General features: G+C 45.2%; 1 protein-coding gene across 1 annotated transcript in view; it reads right to left on the bottom strand.

The window, feature by feature from the left end:
• The window catches only part of LOC124593701 (mannose-P-dolichol utilization defect 1 protein homolog), a 391,941-nt gene that overhangs the window by 130,951 nt on the left and 239,210 nt on the right, over positions 1 to 21,780 (bottom strand). The window contains exon 4 of the mRNA XM_047132006.1: positions 11,641 to 11,845. Within this exon, the coding sequence (XP_046987962.1) occupies positions 11,641 to 11,845 (205 nt within the window). The remainder of the gene's footprint in view (positions 1 to 11,640; positions 11,846 to 21,780) is intronic.

Genomic DNA, 21,780 nt, shown 5'->3' with positions numbered 1-21,780 from the left:
CATCAAGCACACGATGACATTGCGGACGACTGTGTCGACGTCACAGAAACAAAGAACTGTGACCCCTTGGAGAGGAGCACAAAGGAGTGTTTACATCTCGCGCGGCGCAGCGCGACGGACAAAGCGAGCGGCGCTACCGCCGCGGCGGTGCCTTATTTATCCTGCCCGATGGCCAGGGACAGCAATTTGGCGCAGCCAGCGGGGAATAATTAGGCCGGCGTCGCGGCGGTGGCAATTAGCGGGGGCGGGCGCGCCATGTGTACGGGCCCGGGGCTCGCGTGATGCGCGCTGCGGCCGTCCGTCCGTCCGCCCGCCAGCTGCGCCGCGCGACCGCAGACGCAGACGCCGCCGCCGCCGCCAGCGCCGTGAGAAAACACTGTGCGGCCGTCCAGCCACATGGCACAGCGCCACGCCACGTACCGAGGCGCGGCTCCGGCAAAGCGGCGACTCGCGGCCGCGCCGCTGTTTTAACGCGCGCGTCGAATCGCCGCTCCGCCGGGACTTGGGGCTCACAAAGCGAGCCAGCGGGACCGCGCTGCGACACGGTCCATCACGCGGCGCTCAACGGGCGGCCGCTGATCCCTTTCCCGAGCGGCGAGCGCTCCACGTTACTGTTCTCACGGGAAGGTTGTGCTTTAATGAACTTTAGGTCGACATCTACCACTAAAACACTTGCAGTAATAGTAGAGTAGTGGTAGTACGATGTGTGATCAAAAATTAACTGGAATTTTCTAATTTTTAACCTTTAGTTTATTGTCGTATTTTCCGTTTCTGTCGTTCGTTAGTAGCTTCTAAATTCATGGAGGTATGTTCCGTATTTACAACTAAATGAAAGGCAAAAGGCAGTTTGTTTTTTGCCATACGCGATTCGCCTCTTTTATTTGTGAACCATCTTCAGTGGTCTGTATTATGTAGTGGTTACAGGTATGTTACGATAATTTAACCTCACGAAACTTGTGCTAAAAAAATGTTCAAATGTGTGTGAAATCTTATGGGACTTAACTGCTAAGGTCATCGGTCCCTAAGCTTACACACTACTTAACCTAAATTATCCTATGGACATACACACACACACACACACACACACACACACACACACACACACACACACACATGCCCGAGGGACAAGCCGCACAGCCCATGACTGCAGCGCTTTAGTAAACTTGTGCTACAGAAGTTGTTTCTAATCTGAAAAGCATGAGCAAATGGTAACATGGTAACGCATTTGCTAACCATTTTATGGTTCAAATGGCTCTGAGCACTATGGGACTCAACTGCTGAGGTCATTAGTCCCCTAGAACTTAGAACTAGTTAAACCTAACTAACCTAAGGACATCACAAACATCCATGCCCGAGGCAGGATTCGAACCTGCGACCGTAGCGAACCATTTTATAATAAATTTATTATACATAAAAAACAAATACGTATTAAAGGCTACTGAAGATGCTTCGTAAATTAAAGAAGCGAAACGTGTATGGCAAAAAACAAAATTCGTAAATTGAAGAAGCGAAACGTGTATGGCAAAAAACAAAATGCCTTTCATTTAGTTGCAAAGAACGAACATACCTCCACGAATTTAGTTTATTGTTTAAGTGTTTCGAGTGCGCGACCCGTTTAGAATTTACATTAAATCTTGCTCGAAAAATCAAATGTTCAAATGTGTGTGAAGTCTTATGGGACTTAACTGCTGCCGCGGAAGATTAGCCGAGCGGTCTGAGGCGCTGCAGTCATGGACTGTGCGGCTGGTCCTAGCGGAGATTCGAGTCCTCCCTCGGGCATGGGCGTGTATGTTTGTCCTTAGGATAATTTAGGTTAAGTAGTGTGTAAGCTTAGGTACTGATGACCTTAGCAGATAAGTCCCATAAGATTTCACACACATTTGAACATTTTTTGAACTTAACTTCTTAGGTCATCAGTCCCTAAGCTTACACACTACTTAACCTAAATTATCTTAAGGACAAAGATACACACACCAATGCCCGAGGGAGGACTCGAACCTCCGCCGGGATCAGCCACACAGTCCATGACTGCAGCGCCTTGGACCGCTCGGCTAATCGCGCGTGGCAAATCTTGCTCGAAAAAAATAATAAAAGTGCAGCACCGCATTCCAAATGTTGACTGTAGCTTTTGGCGAATCTATTAAGTAAGACAAAAATTTACGAGGGGTGTAAACGTTGCAAAGAGCGTTAAGAAGACGTTGATGACCACTAACCTCCCCCCCCTCCGTCCCCCTACTACATCGTCAATTCCTGACGACAATGTGGAAGAAGTAAAGAAAATGGTACGGTCGCAGCTTCGAATCCTGCCTCGAGCATGGATATGTGTGATGTCCTTAGGTTAGTTAGGTTTAAGTAGTTCTAAGTCTAGGGGACTGATGACTTCAGATGTTAAGTCCCATAGTGCTTAGAGCCATTTGAAGCATTTTTTTATCGCCACTGTTGACACTTAGACACACAGCAAAGGGAACTGGTGGTGGTGGTGGTGGTGGTGGTGGTGGTGGTGGCGTGCTATAAACGCTGTCTCTTCTCCCAGGAATACATATTGGCAGTTTTCTTCCTATGACGACACAAACGTGTGATACGTCACTGATGAACTCAACGTTTCACTTACTTTGTATTAAAAGCCGCTAACAGCCTGGAAAAACGTCCTTATGAACATCCTTAATACAGTCATCTTACTGTTCCCACAATGGGTGGTTGGTTAATGACGAGTTTAGCGTATCTACATTTTTGTCGTTTAGCGTATCGACATTTTTGTCGAAAAATAATAATTCAGTGTAACATTTTTTGAAGTATGAAACGGAATGGTCAGATAGGTTTAGTGGCAGGAGAAACAGGGCGCAGACTTCGGTTCATCGGTAAGATACTGAGCAAATGCAGTCAGGCTACACAGGAAATTCCTTCTAAAACACTCCTGCGACCCATCCTAGAACACTGTTCAAGTGTGGGTGGGTAACAGGGGACACCGAACAAGCGAGAAAGCGTAACTGACGTTCATCACAACTCCACTGGCAAACGCTGGAACAGGTGCGTTCTGCATCACATTATGTTTTACTGCTAAAATTCCGAGAGCGTACATTCCTATAAGAGTCAGTCATCACATTGCTTCCTACTATTTATGTATCGCGGAAAGGCCACGGTGATAAAATTAGAAAGATTCGAGTTCCCACGGAAACTTACCAGCAAACGTTCTTCTCTTGGACCATTCGCGACTGAGACTGGAAAGTGACAGTGGTACATAAAGTATCCTCCGCTATACACCTAAGGGCGCTTGCGGAGGGTAGTTGTAGATCGTATACGTATCGTCACTACTTTGTTTGATCCACGGGAGTGTGTGACGGAGACGCTGAGACACATGAACTGGCAGACGCTTGAAGGGAGACGCGAACTATCTCGCTTAAGTTTATTTTAAAATTTTTAAATTTCACTATTGAGTGAAGATTCTATGAATATACTACTGCCTCCTACGTATCGCTCCAGCAGGCACCGTGAAACAAGATTATAGACTAATCACCGTGAGCATAGCACCATTTAACCAGCCATTGCCTCCCACGCTCCATACGGAAATGGAACGGGGTAGAACTCAATATATGTAGTACAACGGTAAATATCGTCTCCCATGCTCCTCACAGTGTTATGCATAATATGGATGTAGATATCAGGTGTCTCATTTACTCTCTCTTACTGAATGAACCTGTGGCAAAGATAGCAGTCCCGAATTGGTATTTCCATATAAGGATTAACTGAATCCCCGCGCTGATGGCTCGTTCGTTCTAGTATTTTTTGAAAGGTGCCACTTGCGCATCCCATACTACGAATGTTGCTAGCTGCTCTAGTGTTTTGCAGAAGTACCTGGACTGAACACTGATGAGAGACAAAGAAAGTTGATACTGTAAAGGAACTGACGAGCCATTTGCCCGGCGAAAAAAGAAACAAACTGTACACGAGACGGTGATACAAATTTAGGGTCCAACTCTAATTCGAGGACTGAGCTTTGAAAATAGAAACAGTGCTTATTATTCCTTATCATCGGCATTGAGTTCTTACAAACTGGAATTTAATCTGATTATAGTGTCAACATCCACGTTTATCACTGGCTGAGAATGCGAGAAACAACAATGACGAGTATGCCAGACGATGTCCACTGTCCTGCTACAGCCACCAGTGTGCCTAAGCTGTTTGTGCAGTGAGGCAACCTACACGACCGTTGAGCAGTTTCACTGTTGGAACAGTGACAGCCTGTGGGCTGCAGGCCTGACATACCCCACACAAACCACGGCAGTAGAGGAGGATGACGCAGCCAACAGCCTTCGAACTGGGAACATCGCAGTACGCCTACGTGTTATGTCGCCTGCTAGGCTACTTCTTTTGGGTCAATTACCATTACTAAAATCGCACCAAAGCGTACCACAGGACTTGAGAGTACCTCGGAAGGCGTTCAACGTCAATAGTGACAGCAGTAAAGTGGAAGTGAAAGTTCTCCCATCACAAATTCAGGTATCGTATTACGTTCGTGAAGTTGACAGGTGAGCATTAGTACATTACGGCATAGCAGAATGCGAAGTAAGAGACGACGGCTATTTTTTCCAGCCGTATTCTACATAATAACGTACACAATGAGCCAACCGCGCCTTGAGTCATCCTACGGGTGTCAAACGCCTTTAGCTAACAATACGCACAATCCTGTTCGGAACTTGGGAATTTTTCGGTATGTGACTGTTTACAGAATTTGAAACGTTAAATATTCTTTAGTCAGTAAACCAGTAAAATAGGAATAATTCACATTAACTTCGTGCAGTTTAAAAATCACTGCCTGTTCAAACGAACATGAAACTCTCACGTTTCCTTCTTTAACCAGCTCATGATGACATAGAACTGCTGATTGTGTATTTAGCACTGAACACAAGCTTCAAACAGAAATGAGAGAATGAGCTACACCGTTATGAGGATAGGCGATCTACGATGAGAGAAAAAGTGCGGCGCAAGTCTCGATGTATTCACCACCGAACATGAGGCGGTACACCAGACACTAACAAAATGGGTATCCAGTACTTTCTTCCTACAGAAGAAAACGCATGTGATACTGCGATATCACGAAACAAAAGACTGAGAAGCACCGAGTCCTATGTGATTCTTGAAGTTGCCTGGCGAATATTATAACATTTTTCGGGACAATGACACGTCCTCTTACGCTATTTCGGCTGTGAATCTTACGGTCATCCTAAAGCTGCGTCGGTTTTTTCAGCCCCTGAAGGAAAAGGAAGAGTCAGTTCGAGTTCTGACCCATTTTCAGCCAAATACCAGGCGAACTACTAGTGGGAAAGAGAGAGGGGGGGGGGGGGGGGGGGGTACCAATTGGGAATATCCGTGAGGGGTCTTCCAGTTCCGGTTTTAGCCTTATAAGCAAGAGTAACATTACGAAAACCTTGCTTACAACTCGGTCATGGGAACTATGTCTTTATCTATCTCAGTTACAGCTTCCAGGGTGAGAGGCCGTGGTCAATAAGTACAATTATTCCCTGACGTTTCGTCTTCGACTGCGGGAGACATCATATGAGGTAAATGGGCAACTGCATCAAGGGCTCGTGCAGCCACCGATTTTACAGAGGACAGCATCATTTCTCACATGATAACGACTGCCCCATTATCTCTGAATGGCACCATAGTTATCGTTTAAAACTATTCGATCGTCATTCTATTGGCACGAAGTCGACATCTGTATCTTTCTGCTGGTGTTCCAGTTTCATTTGAATGTTGTCTCACTGTAATGTGTTTCCAGCAGAGCAATGAACTTAACGAGTCAAGTGAGGTGGTGACCATGCTCAGGCCTCTTCACCAGCTGTTGCCGATTTGCTTCTGGAGATTTTTGTATAACGCGTGCTGCAGACAGCCAATAAAAAATCAGCGAACTGGTACCGCTATGTGGGTGATAATCTTCGTAATATGGACACGCGGTGGAGAGAGGGATGTTTTCTTCGTACATCTCAATACAATAAATCTGAAAACTGAATTCACAACGAAGAAAGAGAGCACTGAACAACTTAATTTTATGAACATATCTCAGTGATCAAACAGGCGAACGGCACTCTGGGCCATTAGTTGTTCAGCAGAGTTACACACACGCAGCACACACATTGATCGATACCTGCATAAGGAATCCGCCCATCACTTAAGACTAAACAACAGATGTCATTAAAGCCTTGGTGGACAGAGCTAATAAAAGCTGCGAGCCGGTTTATTTACAGGATTAAGTGTATCACTTACAGTAAGTTTTGAAGAAAAATCGTTCCTCCAGGAAGGAACTGGATCGAGCACATCCGTCCAAGGGGAGAGAGAAAATTTTTTGGAAATTTGTGGTAAGGTTCTATGGGACCTAGCTGCTGAGGTCACCGGACCCTAGGCACTACTTAAAAGTAACTTAGACGTTAACGACAACACACACACCCATGCCGCCCGAACCGTGACTAAACGGCCTAAACCTCGCGGCGGCGGAGAGGGGAAGGCGGGGGGGGGGGGGGGGGGGGGGGAGAGAGAGAGAGAGAGAGAGAGAGAGAGAGAGAGAGAGAGACAAAAGTAGTGACTAACAACGGCCGCCAACCGGGAAAGATTTTCTCCCTTTTATAATTAACAAGATCATGGATCGCAACAGGAATATGTTGACCAAACATCAGCCCGAAACTATCTATAGACTCACCAAGAAAATAAAGAACGTTTAAGAACGGCGAAAGATGAACTGCATCCATGGCGACACCTAGATTAAATAAAATTCCTTGTGGCTGTGGGCAAGCAGACATCGTGACATCGTTATCACAAAAAGAAGCGTAGACACCTAGATTAAATAAAATTCCTTGTGGCTGTGGGCAAGTAGACATTGTTATCACAAAAAGAAGTGTCAACATCAGCTTAGCCGTAAACAAAAGGAACTGCCGGCTGGTATTTATCGACAAATCGGTCGTAGCAGATAATGTTTTCCGACATGACACCACGAGATAAAATACAGTCATTTATTTTCTTCTGGGCCCGCAGCATGATATAATTATAGTAATGACATTATGAATCGAAGTCCACTGCTGCAATTGAATTTCTTTATTGCGATATCCCTATTTCGGTTGCAATTGCCACTGTCAAGCTAATCCAAGTCCGCTGCTACAATTTAATTTCTTTATTGCGACAGCCACTGTCAAGCTATCTGCAAATAGTATATAGAATATTACCATTAATTCTAAGCATTATTTGCAGACAGCTTGACATTAGCAACTGCCGAAATGGGGCTATCGCAATAAAGATATTCATTTGAACACGTGGACTTGGATTCAACACGTAGGTTGGAACTTAAATAGTGGCAACACTGCTGTGAAGACACTATGCAATGGAATCTACTATTGTCGCTGATAGCACCCGTTGTTGACATACCTACCTTACTTCCGAGCAAATGGACTCGCCCGTCTCACGTTACCGGCGTGCGCACAATCAAGGGGAACACGGTCACTTGTGAGCGAGCGGTCTAACGTAACGGTGTCACAATGTTTTAGAAACAGGAACAACGGAGTTGGATTAAGATTGAATGTGCCAAAGGTCGTATTGCACGGCAGTGTCGTCAAGGTCTTCAAGAGGCGTGCAGGGAGTCGAAATTGCCGTACAGAACAGTGGCACGTTGGGTTAAAGCCTTCAACGAAGGTCGGCAAACTGTGCAGACATGCATCGGGCAGGTCGTCCTAGCGTCTCTGAAGAACTGCATGTTGTTGCCGCCTTAGTGGACAGTGATCGATGCCATACGATTCGCGAGCTCGCCCACGAAACCGGATTAGCGCATACGACTGTGTTTCGCATCCTGAAGTAGCGCCTGGGCATGCGAAAAAATTGCATCACGATTGGTTCCGCATGACTTGACGGAAATGCAGAAATGGGTGCGTTACGATGCTCCTCAGACGCACTTGGAGCGCTATGAGCGCGAAGGAGAGGCTTTCTTACGCCGTATCTTAACACTGGATGAAACATGGGCCACACCGTACGAGCCAAAACTGAAACCCCCAATTCAACGGATGTCATCATTATGGGTCGCCGCAAAAGTCGAAAGCGCGTCAGAGCGCCAGTATGGTGAAAGTTATGGTGACTCTCGTGTACGGAAGAAAGAAAAGAAAAGAAAAAAAAGTGTGGGAAATCCTATGGGACTTAACTGCTAAGGTCATCAGTCCCTAAGCTTACACACTACTTAACCTAAATTATCCTAAGGACAAATACACACACCCATGCTCGGGGGAGGACTCGAGCCTCCGCTGGGACCAGCCGCACAGTCTATGACTGCAGCGCCTAAGACCGCTCGGCTAATCCCGCGCGGCTCTCGTGTACGACTGTGATGGTGTTATCCTAACGCATTACGTTCCTCCACGGCAGACCGTCAGTGCACAGTACTACTGTTCGCTTTTGGAGCATCACCTGCGACCAGCTTTGCAAAAGAAGCGGCAACACTTTCTGCGCAAGCCACTCATAATTTTGCACGCAATGCGAGGGCGCATACAGCGCAAGCTGTGGCTGCTCTGTTCGGTCGATGGGACTGCAAAGTACTGCACCATCCGCCGTACTCCCAGGACTTAAGTCCTTGTGACTTTGATTTGACTCCGAAGATGAAGGAACCACTTTGTGGCATTTGCTTCAGAACTGTTCCAGAGATCCGACAGGCAGCAGACCGCTCCATTCGCACCATCAACAGAACAGGCTCTGCTAACGGTATACTACGCCTTCCACATCGCTGACAACAGGCTCAACACAAAGCCGGTGACTACTTTGAAGGACAGTGACAGGTGCAAACATGTAACTCTTTTGCATCGGTTGTGAATAAATAGGTGCCACTATTTAAGTTCCACCCTCGTATATAACTCAGTAGGACTAACGTTTAGCGAATGCAACTGAACTCATTATCATGGGCGCTTGTACACTGAGGCCACACCGATTTATAAACACTACAATAATTCTAATAGAAAAAAGAAGGTGTTTAAGCAAGATAAAATGACACAGTGCCTGTTTAGACGTTCCCTCGTATGTGAAGAGGTGGAAACTTGTAATGCACCATGTCAGGGATTGCGTGACCCCTCCCGCCGAAGGTTCGAGTCCTCCCTCGGGCATATGTGTGTGTGTGTGTGTGTGTGTGTGTGTGTGTGTGTGTGTGTGTGTGTGTGTGTGTGTGTGTGTGTGTGTTGTTCTCAGCGTTAGTTTAAGTAGTGAGTAAGTCTAGGGACCGATGACCTCCGCAGTTTGGTCCCTTAGGAATTCACACACATCTGAATATTTTTGAACGTAATGCATCCAAGAACATTATCGAACATGACCGTTTTGGTGGTCCAGGTGTTCTGGAATGGGGAGGCATAATGTTGTATGGGCGTACTGACTTCAAAATCTTTGAACACGATACACTGACCGGCGTACATTGTGGAACTGTAGTGTTTTCCCTATGCGCACTTTTTCAGCGGTGTAATCGGCCTTGACTGCATTGTTATGGATGACAATGCGCGACCGCATCAGACAGCGCAGGTGAAGGAGCTCTCGGAACGAGGAGATATTCGGTGAACGCCCTGGCCTGCCCGTTCCCCCCATCGAGCACGTGTGGAATGCGTTGGGGAGACTTACTGCAGTACGTTCTCATGCACAACGACCATGCAGCAGTTGCAGGCGCGATGGTGGAGGAATGGAACACCCGGCCACAAGAACTCCTTACCAACCTTGTGGCCAGCATGGCAGCACGTTGCAGAGCATGCATTGCCGTCCACGGTGACCACACACCCTATTAAGAAAAAAGTTTCGTCTTTTTTTAATGTCCTGGGGACTATTATAAATCGCGCATACTTCAGTATACACTACTAATGGCCATTACAATTGCTACACCACGAAGATGACGTGCTACAGACGCGAAATTCAACCGACAGGAAGAAGATGATGTGATATGCAAATGATTAGCTTTTCAGAGCATTCACACAAGGTTGGCGCCGGTGGCGACACCCACCACGTGCTGACATGAGGAAAGTTTCCAAACGATTTCTCATACACAAACAGCAGTTGACCGGCGTTGCCTGGTGAAACGTTGTTGTGATGCCTCGTGTAAGGAGGAGAAATGCGTACCATCACGTTTCCGACTTTGATAAAGGTCGGATTGAAGCCTATCGCGATTGCGGTTTATCGTATCGCGACATTGTTGCTCGCGTTGGTCGAGATCCAATGATTGTTAGCAGAATATGGAATCGGTGGGTTCAGGAGGGTAATACGGAACACCGGTGCTGGATCCCAACGGCCACTATCACTAGCAGCCGAGATGACAGGCATCTTATCCGCATGGCTGTAACGGATCGTGCAGCCACGTCTCGATCCCTTAGTCAACAGATGGGGACGTTTGCAAGACAACCATCTGCACGAACAGTTCGACGACATTTGCAGCAGCATGGTCTATCAGCTCGGAGGCCACGGCTGCGGTTACCCTTGACGCTGCATCACAGATAGGAGCGACTGCGATGGTGTACTCAAACGAAGAACCTGGGGGCACGAATGGCAAAACGCATTTTTTCGGACGAATCCAGGTTCTGTTTGCAGCATCATGATGGTCGCATCCGTGTTTGGCGACATCGCGGTGAACGCCCATTGGAAGCGTGCATTCGTCATCGCCATACTGGCGTATCACCCGGCGTGATGGATGGTATGGGGTGCCATTGGTTACAAGTCTCGGTCACCTCTTGTTTGCAATGACGGCACTTTGAACAGTGGACCTTACATTTCAGATGTGTTACGACCCGTAGCTCTACCCTTCATTCGATCCCTCCGAAACCCTACATTTCAGCAGGATAATGCGTGACCGCATGTTGCAGGTCCTGTACGGGCCTTTCTGGATACAGAAAATGTTCGACTGCTACCCTGGTCAGCACACTCTCCAGATCTCTCACCAGCTGAAAAAGTCTGGTCAATGGCGGCCGAGCAACTGGCTCGTCACAATACGCCAGTCACGACTCTTGATGAACTGTGGTATCGTGTTGAAGCTGCATGGACAGCTGTACCTGCACACGCCATCCAAGCTCTGTTTGACTCAATGCCCAGGCGTATCAAGGCCGTTATTACGGACAGAGGTGATTGTTCTGGGTACTGATTTCTCAGGATGTATGCATCCAAATTGCGTGAAAATGTCAGCTCTAGTATAATATATTCGTCCAATGAATACCCGTTTATCATTTGCATTTCTTCTTGGTGTAGCAATTTTAATGGCCAGTAGTGTAATTATCGCCTTTGAATGAAAGTCTTATCTCCGTTCTCCTCATTGCGGATTTTTGTCAGTTATTTTGTGTACTACACTGCATCAGTTAGTTCTACGTATGGTCCAGGTTTCATCGAGGTATTTTACTTTGCAGTGGCACATCCTGCGAAAGTTGCTTCGAGTTTTGCACACCAGTTTATCGCATATATGAATCATCAATGTGCCCGAAGTGTCAAATATTTGTGTGCCTTCCACTGCCTCACGTTCGTTGTCAAGAACTACCTATTTTGCCAGTTTTCTTGCGCTATTCAAACTTTTATTAGTACCAACTGGTGTCTTGTAGATGCTTGTGATTACGTTAAAAAAGAGCGCCTCGTTCGCAGTGTATGAAAATTAACAACGGTCGTTACCTTTCCGGTGATGATGATAGGCACGTTGAGCGCCTGCAGGTTCCACAGGAAGTCCGGCGGCACGATGCCGGAGGTGAGACTGTAGACGAAGACGGAGTAGAGCGCTGCGAAGGCGGCGCCGTGCGCGGCAGAGCGCCCGAAATGCAGCACCAGCGCCGCGATGGCCGCCGTCTGCAACGCCAGGAACAGGCCCTCGCCCCACGAGCTGAGCGACACAACCAAACACTTTGTTACCTACGACTGTCAGCCGGGTGCCATTACAGTGTGATACCAAAATCTAAGTCTACTTGCAGTAGTGCTAAGGGCTTGAAATACGAGTTAAAAAAAAAAAAAAAAAAAAACACGATTTAATTTTTTGGTGGGCACAGCTTTGTAGTACCCACCTTTTGCCGCTAGGAGCACATAGAGCGAACATTCCAGAGTCACTAACAAGGGAACCTCCCCATCGCACCCCCCTCAGATTTAGTTATAAGTTGGCACAGTGGATAGGCCTTGAAAAACTGAACACAGATCAATCGAGAAAACAGGAAGAAGTTGTGTGGAACTATGAAAAAAATAAGCAAAATATACAAATTGAGTAGTCCATGCGCTAGATACGCAACATCACTCAGGAGCGTCGTGGTCCCGTGGTTAGCGTGAGCAGCTTATTTTCGCAAAGTTATGATCTGTCCGTTCGTTTATTGACGTCTCTGTTCACTGTAATAAATTTAGTGTCTGTGTTTTGCGACCGCACCGCAAAACCGTGCGATTAGTAGACGAAAGGACGTGCCTCTCCAATGGGAACCGAAAACATTTAATTGGAAGGTCATAGGTCAACCGATTCCTCCACAGGAAAACACGTCTGATATATTCTATACGACACTGGTGACGGCACGTGCGTCACATGTCAGGAATATGTTGTTTAGGTGTAGCGTCCCCATACTACGGCGCAGTTACCTCGCATCGGACGGACGGACAGATAATAATTGTCTGAAAATAAAAAAAATTTAACTTTTCACTCGAGGGAAGACTTGAACCAAGAACCTCTCGTTCCGCAGCTCATCACGCTAACCACGGGACCACGGCGCTCCTGAGCTCACATTGTCCTTCATGTTGCCTATATTGCGCATGGACTACTCAGTTTGTATATTTTGCTTTTTTTTTTTTTCATAGTTCCACACAACTTCTTCCTGTTTTCTCGATTGATCTGTGTTCAGTTTTTCAAGGCCTATCCACTGTGCCAACTTATAACTAAATCTCTGGGGGGGTGCGATGGGGAGGTTCCCTTGTAAGTAGAATGCAATCACTGAAGGACGTCAGGGCTAATTTCAACAGAGTTTATAGTGACAACTGTTTTGTCTAATTGTCGTTTTTGCAATGGCTGATTTTCGTGAACAACGTGCGGCGGTGAAAGTCTGCTTTTTGCTTGGAAAAAGTGGGACAGAAAGTCCTGGAATGTGAAAAACAGCGTACAACGACGATGCTATGGGGAAAACACGAGTGTTTAAGTGGTTTTACCGTTTCAAAAATGGTGAAACGTCAACTGATTAAAACCTCGTTCTGGTCAACGGCCCAAACACATGAAAATGTTGAAACCATTCATGTAATCATCGATCGACGGCGGGCCATTGAAGAAATTGTGGAACTGTCGGGAGTGACAGAGTTCCGTGGAGGGAATTATGACAGAACATTTGAGAATGAAAAGGGTGTCAGCCAAATTCATGCGACGACTGCGGACTGTTGAATAAAAACAAGGTTGCGTGGAAGCATGCTGTGCTTTGAAAGAAAATTCCTGAAAAGATCGAACCTTTTTTTTCCTTCTTCTTCTTCTGCTTCAAAAATAATCACAGATGACGATACTTGTTGCTATGCTGACGATCCTGAATCAAAGCAACGATCACGCCTCTGGAATACTTCAAAGTTCGCCTCGCCCAAAGAAAGCTCGTCAGGTGAAATCAAACATTATAACAAAACTGATTTGTTTTTTCGATGCGAGTGCGAGAGGAGTCATCCATTTAGTCTTTTCCGCAGAGCTACACAGTTAACCAGGCTTTCTACTTCGAAGTTTTGGAAAGACTGCGCAGCAGCGTGTGGCGAATGTGGCCTCATTTGCGGCAGTCGGATGACTTTTTTCCATCATAACAATGCTCCTGCTCACACAGCCCTGCCTGTAAGAGAATTGTTCTTGGCCACAAGGTCACCCCCCCCCCCCCACCCCGTACTCATCTGACCTTGCCCTGTGCGACTTGTTTTTGTTTTGTACAATGATCAGAAAGCGTTCTACTTGAGTTGCAGAGATGAAGAGAAAAAAAAGCGGCGGGGGCGCCATCAAGCAGCATAAAAGATGAATTTAAATAATGTTTTCAAAACTGTAATAAAAGATTAGAAGAGCGTATTAGTGTAAGTGGAGAGCACTTTGAAGGGGATTGCAGGTTTGTGCTCAAAATGAGAATAAATAAGTTCAAAAAATAAGTTCAGTTTTTTTTAGGTACCGCTCAATATAGCTGAAAATAGAATTCCAACACAAGGAAGGACAGAAAACATTAAAGATTTACTTACGGTGAGTATAAAATTTAGTACGAAGACTACAAGATAAAATTTATTAGTGATTTGGGGGTGTGAAGGGTGCATAGTAAAGTACACACATCTGCTACCTCTGGCAGCAACAAGTACCCCGAACCGTGTATGTATTGAGTCAATTCGAGTTTTGTAAGATAAATGCCACTCATGGTGCTTCAGCTCAATGCCAGAACTCATCAGTGGTAGTAGGTGGCGAGCGGCGGCGCGGCTTGCCTGAATTTCGCCAACTCATGACCAGATGCTTAAAAACGTCTCTGAGCGCTATGAGACTTAATATCTGAGGTCATCAGTCCCGTAGAACTTAGAACTACTTAAGCCTAACTAATCGAAGGACATCGTAGCAGTCGCGCGGTTCCGGACTGAAGTGCCTAGAACAGCTCGGCCACCGCGGCCAGCACCAAATGCTTTCAGTGGGTGAGAGACGTTGACAAAGTGCTGACGAGGGAAACAATCGAACAGCCCTTTATATCAAGTAGGTAGGAGAGCACCGGCAACAGACCGCCTTCCGTTATTTTGTTGAAAGACATAGTCATGAAAACTCTGAATTTAGGATGCACCGTTCGGCGTGAACACTTCAGAAACGTAACGGCCGCTATTCAGATTCAAACCAGAAGTAATCATGCTGTGTACCCAATGGCACGCCACGCCATCACGGCAGGTACTGGGCCAACATGACGATGGCAAATGCAATCTAGCAATGTTCAGAGCATTCACACATAGATACGTCAATCGTAATTCCGTAAGCAGAACCCGGACTCGTCTGAAAAGAGGACGTGGTGGCACTCCTGCGTGCAGTGTTGTGGTTGAGCCCTTATTCCTGGTGCCGCGTTATATAAAGGGAAGAAGGTACTATGCTCACCGTGCTGATACACTGCGGTGCTCCATCCGTCGATGCATTGTCTATGTGCATACTTTCCTTGCTATAAACAAATCCATTTCCTAACTGAAGGTACGTGGCGTGGTTGCAGGATGCTGCACGGCCAAAAGGATATTTCGCCTATCCCCTCAGGTACTGAGAGCTCGGGGCTGATATTCTGCTTGGGGCTGGGTATGTTCGTCCTGAAACCGTCGATCACATATTCGCATGACTTCCTGCCCTACGCGAACGACAGTATCGCAGAATGGAAACCAGATAGGCTGTGAACCTGTCGTTGTCGAATCCCGACACTTGACAGTATACGTTTATCCTTTATAAACGAGGCATCACACGATCTTCTCGCAAACACGAAAGAGTCAAATGCTATTTCTGAACGAGAAACTCGCTGCATTATATTTTCTTGCAAACAAAATGCAGGTGGTGTTACTCTTACCTACTTTGTGCGGTTGCGCTGATACGCTGATCATTTGCATATCCACGCATGAAGTGCATTTCATACCACACTAGCGTTTGCTCAGAAATACCAGACCAGTCTTTCTCGTCATTACTTCCGAGTTTACGATACTGCAGTGCCACTGTTGTTCAGAAATACGATGCAATGTTCATTCTGACATCCATGCATGTCCGACGGAACAGGCACTGCGGCGACTACAGGCGTTATGAAATACATGAAATGTATTCGCAGTTGCGAATATGGACAACCATCAGGTGTATAATGCAAAGACGACAACGAAAATTGCTACCGGACGGGGGTATATGGAAGTCTGGGTCTGGCCATGAGTAGTGCTCGGATAGGTTAATGGTAAGGCGACCACTAGCGATAAGCGGGAAATCCGGGTTCGAGTCTCGGACAGACACAAATTTTGTTGTCTTTCCATTATACATTGATGGCCGTCCACATCTGCTACTGTGAATACATTTCATGTAGTTCCGAGTTTAATTCCACAGTCTGAGCTACTATTAATACAAAACAGTAATTACCGTATTGTCCGCAGCTCGTGGTCGTGCGGTAGCGTTCTCGCTTCCCACGCCCGGGTTCCCGGGTTCGATTCCCGGCGGGGTCAGGGATTTCCTCTGCCTCGTGATGACTGGGTGTTGTGTGATGTCCTTAGGTTAGTTAGGTTTAAGTAGTTCTAAGTTCTAGGGGACTGATGACCACAGATGTTAAGTCCCATAGTGCTCAGAGAAATTTGAACCATTTTGAAGTTAAACTGTCAACAAGTAACATTATACTACGGTAATTAGTATCTTCGCTTGCCGTGTCACATGCCAAAATAATCACACGCAACATATGAACATACAGCTCACATCGTGTCAACTTGTATGGTACAGAAGTGAGAACAATTTATATTTAATGAGTCTACCTATCAACAAAGTGCGACCTAGTGCTGGTAACATTGTAGATCTCTGTTGAAATAGTTCTACATTTAAATCATTCAAATGTGTGTTTGCTCATGAAATGCTACAAGTTTTAACGGAAAAATAGTACTAGCGCGATAAAAAAATTGGGGGTAGGTGAGAGGTGAGTCTACAACGTCGCTTGGTATCCACAAATGGGTGGATGTAAGAGCACGTGTGGTGCCGATGGCCACGAAGTCAATTGAAAGGCGTAACGAAGAAAAGATCTTTAGCGAATTCCTCGAAGACTAGCAAGTAGTAAACCACGTGGTGGCGAAAATTGCAAACGATTGAAGGAAACGAGAATTTAATACCCTACACGAATATTTGCGAACATGCTGTTAGCAAAGCGGGTGTCGCGATTGCCCAGAGTGGACTAAATCCAAACGAATCTGTTTGAACAAAATTTGATGTGCTACAGTTAACATTTAATGACTGGTTAAGTTGGGATTCTAGTTCTGAATGCGAAATCATGGATCGGCGCAAAGATATTACGCCATATGAGCAAGTTAGGCCGGTATAGATTTATTTCTGGGCTTCTTACGCCGTTCTTTACATATCACAAGGTGCGATTTTCGTACAATGGTATTTTCACTCTTTCCTAGTAACGTATCCTCTAAACAATGAAAATTTTAATGCGGCAAGGTTAGGAAAACTTGCTATATTACTTGGACAATACTACCACAGCAATCCACAGACAATAAAACATTTACGAAACGTTAATTAATTAGTTTCCTTCATTATTAAAACAAAAATTTTTCTAGAAGCCAATTCTGCACATCACCTGTATCTTCAAATTTTCTGCATCATGTCGCTCCTTTCACTAGTCAATTCTCAAATATTGTATTTTTACTATAATTCAATTTATACATCTCGGCTTCGTCGACGCACTGATGTATGTTTTATTTCTGCTTCCAGTTGAAACACAAAATTATCCAATATTTTGCAGCAGCTATCAGTTACGTATTTTGCTACAGGTTTATAAATATCGGCAGAGGTGCACTCCAAGAAAAGTAGACTACCGACCCTAACCAAAACACGAGATTTCATATCAGAATAACGTTTACTTAATAGCTCGCAAGCTATCACGGGCGAAATAAATTTTCATAATTCGTGTACTTCTTCTTTAAATTTCTAAACGGATTCAGCCAGTTTTACTTAATATGGAGTCCAGAGAATACCCAAGGGTAGCCATGCAGATACACCTGCAAGCTACTTCTTGAGTAAAGCAGTTTTAAGTCCTCAGAGCCTTCCCAAATTTGGCTTTTCCAATGTGATATTTATGTTGTATTAACATTTTAGGTATTTAGTCACGTCACTGACACGAGAGATTTTTCGCTGCCGAGGCTCATTACTCGTTATTATGTTTCAGAACCTCCCCCCATGAACCATGGACCTTGCCGTTGGTGGGGAGGCTTGCGTGTCTCAGCGATACAGGTAGCCGTACCGTAGGTGCAACCACAACGGAGGGGTATTCTTTGAGAGACCAGACAAACGTGTGGTTCCTGAGGAGGGGCAGCAGCCTTTTCAGTAGTTGCAGGGGCAACAGTCTGGATGATTAACAGGTCTGGCCTTGTAAGACCAATCAAAACGGCCTTGCTGTGCTGGTACTGCGAACGGCTGAAAGCAAGGGGAATCTACAGCCGTAATTTTTCCCGAGGGCATGCAGACTTACTGTATGGTTAAATGATGATGGCGTCCTGTTGGATCTCCGGGCGGGGACTACTCAGGGGGACGTCGTTACCAGGAGAAAGGAAACTGGCGTTCTGCGGATCGGAGCGTGGAATGTCAGATTCCTTTATCGGGCATGTAAGTTAGAAAATTTAAAAAGGGAAATGGATAGGTTAGAGTTAGATATAGTGGTAATTACTGAAGTTCGGCGGCAGGAGGAACAAGAGTGCTGGTCAGGTGAATACAGGGTTACAATTACAAAATCAAATAGGGGTAATGCAGCGGTATGTTTAGTAACGAATAAAAAAATAGGAGTGCGGGTAAGCTACTACAAACAGCATATTGAACGTATTATTGTGGCCAAGATAGACACGAAGCCCACGCCTAGCACAAAAGTACAAGTTTATATGTCAATTAGCTCCGCAGATGACGAAGAGATTGATGAAATGTAGGATGAGATAATAGAAATTATTCAGATAGGAAGGGAGACGAAAATTTAATGGTCATGGGTGACTGGAATTCGATAGTAGGAAAAGGAGGAGGAGGAGATGTAGAAGGTGAATGTGGAATGGGCGTAAGAAATGAAAGATGAAGTCGCCTGGTACAATTTTGCACAGAGCATAACTTAATCATAGCTAACACGTGGTTCAAGAATCATGAAAGATGGTTGTACACATGGAAGAGGCCTATAGATACTGGAAGGTTTCAGACAGATTATGTAATGATAAGACAGAGATTTAGGAACCACGTTTTAAACTGTAAGACATTTCCAGGGACAGATGTGGACTCAGACCACAATATATTGGTTATGAACTGTAGATTAAAACTGAAGAAACTGCAAAAAGGTGGGAATTTAAGGAGATGGGACCTGGATAAACTGACACAACCAGAGGTTGTAGAGAGTTTCAGGGACAGCATTATGGAACGATTGACAGGAATGGGGGAAATACAACAGAAGAAGAATGGGTAGTTCTGAGGGATGTTATAGTGAAGGCAGCAGAGGATCAAGTAGGTAAAATGACGAGGGCTAGTAGAAATCGTTGGATGCCACAAGATATATTGAATTTAACTCATGAAAGGAGAAAATATAAAAATGCAGTAAATGAAGCAGGCAAAAAGAAATAAAAATGTCTCAAAAATGAGATCGACACGAATTGCAAAATGTCAAAGCAGGGATGGATAGAGGACAAATGTAAGGATGTAGAGGCATATCTCACGACGGGTCAGATAGATACTGCCTACAGGAAAATAAAGAGACCTTTGGAGAAAACAGAACCACTTGTATGAATATCAAAAGCTCAGATGGAAACCCATTTCTAAAGAAGGGAAAGCAGAAAGGTGAAAGTAGTATATAGAGGGTCTATACAAGTGCGATGTACTTGAAGACAATATTACGGAAATGGAAGAGGTTTTAGATGATGAAATGGGAGATATGATACTGCGTGAAGAGTTGGACAGAGCACTGAAAGGCCGAAGTCGAAACAAGGCCTCGGGAGTAGACAACATTCCATTAGAACTACTAACTGCCTTGGGAGAGCCAGCCCTGAAAAACCTCTATCATCTGGTGAGCAAGATGTATCAGACACGCGAAATACCCTCAGACTTCAAGAACAATGTAATAATCCAATCCCAAAGAAAGCAGGTGTTGACAGATGTGAAAATTACCGAACTATCAGTTTAATATGTCACGGCTGCAAAATACCAACGCGAATTCTTTACAAACGAATGGAAAAACTGGTGGAAGCCGACCTCGGAGAAGATTAGTTTGGATTCCGTAGAAATGTTGGAATACGTGAGGCAATACTGACCCTACGACTTATTTTAAAAGATAGATTAAGAAAAGGCAAACCTAAGTTTCTAGCATTTGTAGACTTAGAGAAAGCTTTTGACAATGTTGACTGGAATACTCTCTTTCAAATTCTGAAGGTGGCAGGGGTAAAATACAGGGAGCGAAACACTATTTACAATTTGTACAGAATCCAGATGACAGTTACATGAGTCGAGGGACATGAAAGGGAAGCAGTGGTGGGGAAGGGAGTGAGACAGGGTTGCAGCCTCTCCCCAATGTTATTCAATCTGTATATTGAGAAAGCAGTGAAGGAAACAAAAGAAAAATTCGGAGTAGGTATTAAAATCCATGGAGAAGAAAGAAAAACTTTTGAGATTCACCGATGACATTGTAATTCTGTCAGAAACAGCAAAGGACTTGGAAGAGCAGTTGAACGGAATTGACAGTGTCTTGAAAGGAGGATATAAGATAAAAATCAACAAAAGCAAAACGAGGATAATGGAATATAGTCGAATTAAGTCGGGTGATGCTGAGGGAATTAGATTAGGAAATGAGACACTTAAAGTAGTAAAGCAGTTTTGCTATTTGGGGAGCAAAATAACTGATGATGGTCGAAGTAGAAAGGATATAAAAAGTAGGCTGGTAATGGCAAGGAAAGCGTTTCTGAAGAAGAGAAATTTGTTAACATCGAGTATAGATTTACGTTTCAGGAAGTCCTTTCTGAAAGTATTTGTATGGAGTGTAGCCATCTATAGAAGTGAAACATGGACGATAAATAGTTTGGACAAGAAGAGAATAGAAGCTCTCGAAATGTGGTGCTACAGAAGAATGCTGAAGATTAGATGGGTAGATGACATAACTAATGAGGAGGTATTGAATAGAATTGGGGAGAAGACGATTTTGTGGCACAACTTGACTAGAAGAAGGGATCGGTTGGTAGGGCATGTTCTGAGGCATCAAGGGATCACCAATACTGGAGGTCAGCGCAGAGGGTAAAAATCGTAGAAGGAGACCAAGAGATGAACACACTAAACAAATTCAGAAGGATGTAGGTTGCAGTAAGTACTGGGAGATGAAGAAGCTTGCACAGAATAGAGTAGCATGGAGAGCTGCATCAAACCAGACTCTGGACTGAAGACAACAACAGCAACAACAACGTTTCAGAAGGAAGGACAGAAGATAATGCATTAGCGCCGCAGCAACGGACACACTACGCAAGTGCATTAACACGACAGGGTTTTACGTTTGTAGTATTTCTCGAGTGGCTGTGATGCACCAACTGCATACGGGCACAGACGGTACGCAAAATCTTCCATCAAATTCCTGGGAACAACAAAGCTCAGAGCTGTTTCAGGTACAGAGCAACGCTTGCATTTCCAAATGAGAAGATTCCGATCAGGTGGCAGAGGGGAAGCGGGCTATTCGCAGAGGGCGATATTAGCGGCGTGTCGGTAACCCGTGACCCCGTGATCACAAGAGCCGCCGTGTCTTCGGGACAAGCCGCGCCGCAGATAGCATCGCAGGGCTGACACCGCCGGATTAACTTGCCGTGCAGTCGTGCCCGCAGTCCATTTACACCTGTATCCAGTCACCTCACCCCCCCCCCCCCCTCCCAACCAAACAATCACTACCTGGCTCGCGTTACCGCTCTGCACCAGCAAGCAAGTCCCGAGGTTTGTTCAACAAGCAATCAGCCAAACGGATAAAATCATCTCCGTAACTATTAGGCTGTTGCATAAGATCGTAACGTTTTTGTGTTGCATGTTAGCATTACGCTTGCTATGGGTTTATTTATCGACTGTTGTTTTTATTTGTATTTCCCTGTTGCTATTTGAATCTACATATT

This window comes from Schistocerca americana, chromosome 2 (genome assembly GCF_021461395.2).
Source record: "Schistocerca americana isolate TAMUIC-IGC-003095 chromosome 2, iqSchAmer2.1, whole genome shotgun sequence".
NCBI classification, from domain to species: Eukaryota; Metazoa; Arthropoda; class Insecta; order Orthoptera; family Acrididae; genus Schistocerca; species Schistocerca americana.
The sequence above is the reverse complement of the archived record's forward strand: the minus strand, read 5'-3'. Positions and strand labels throughout refer to the sequence as shown.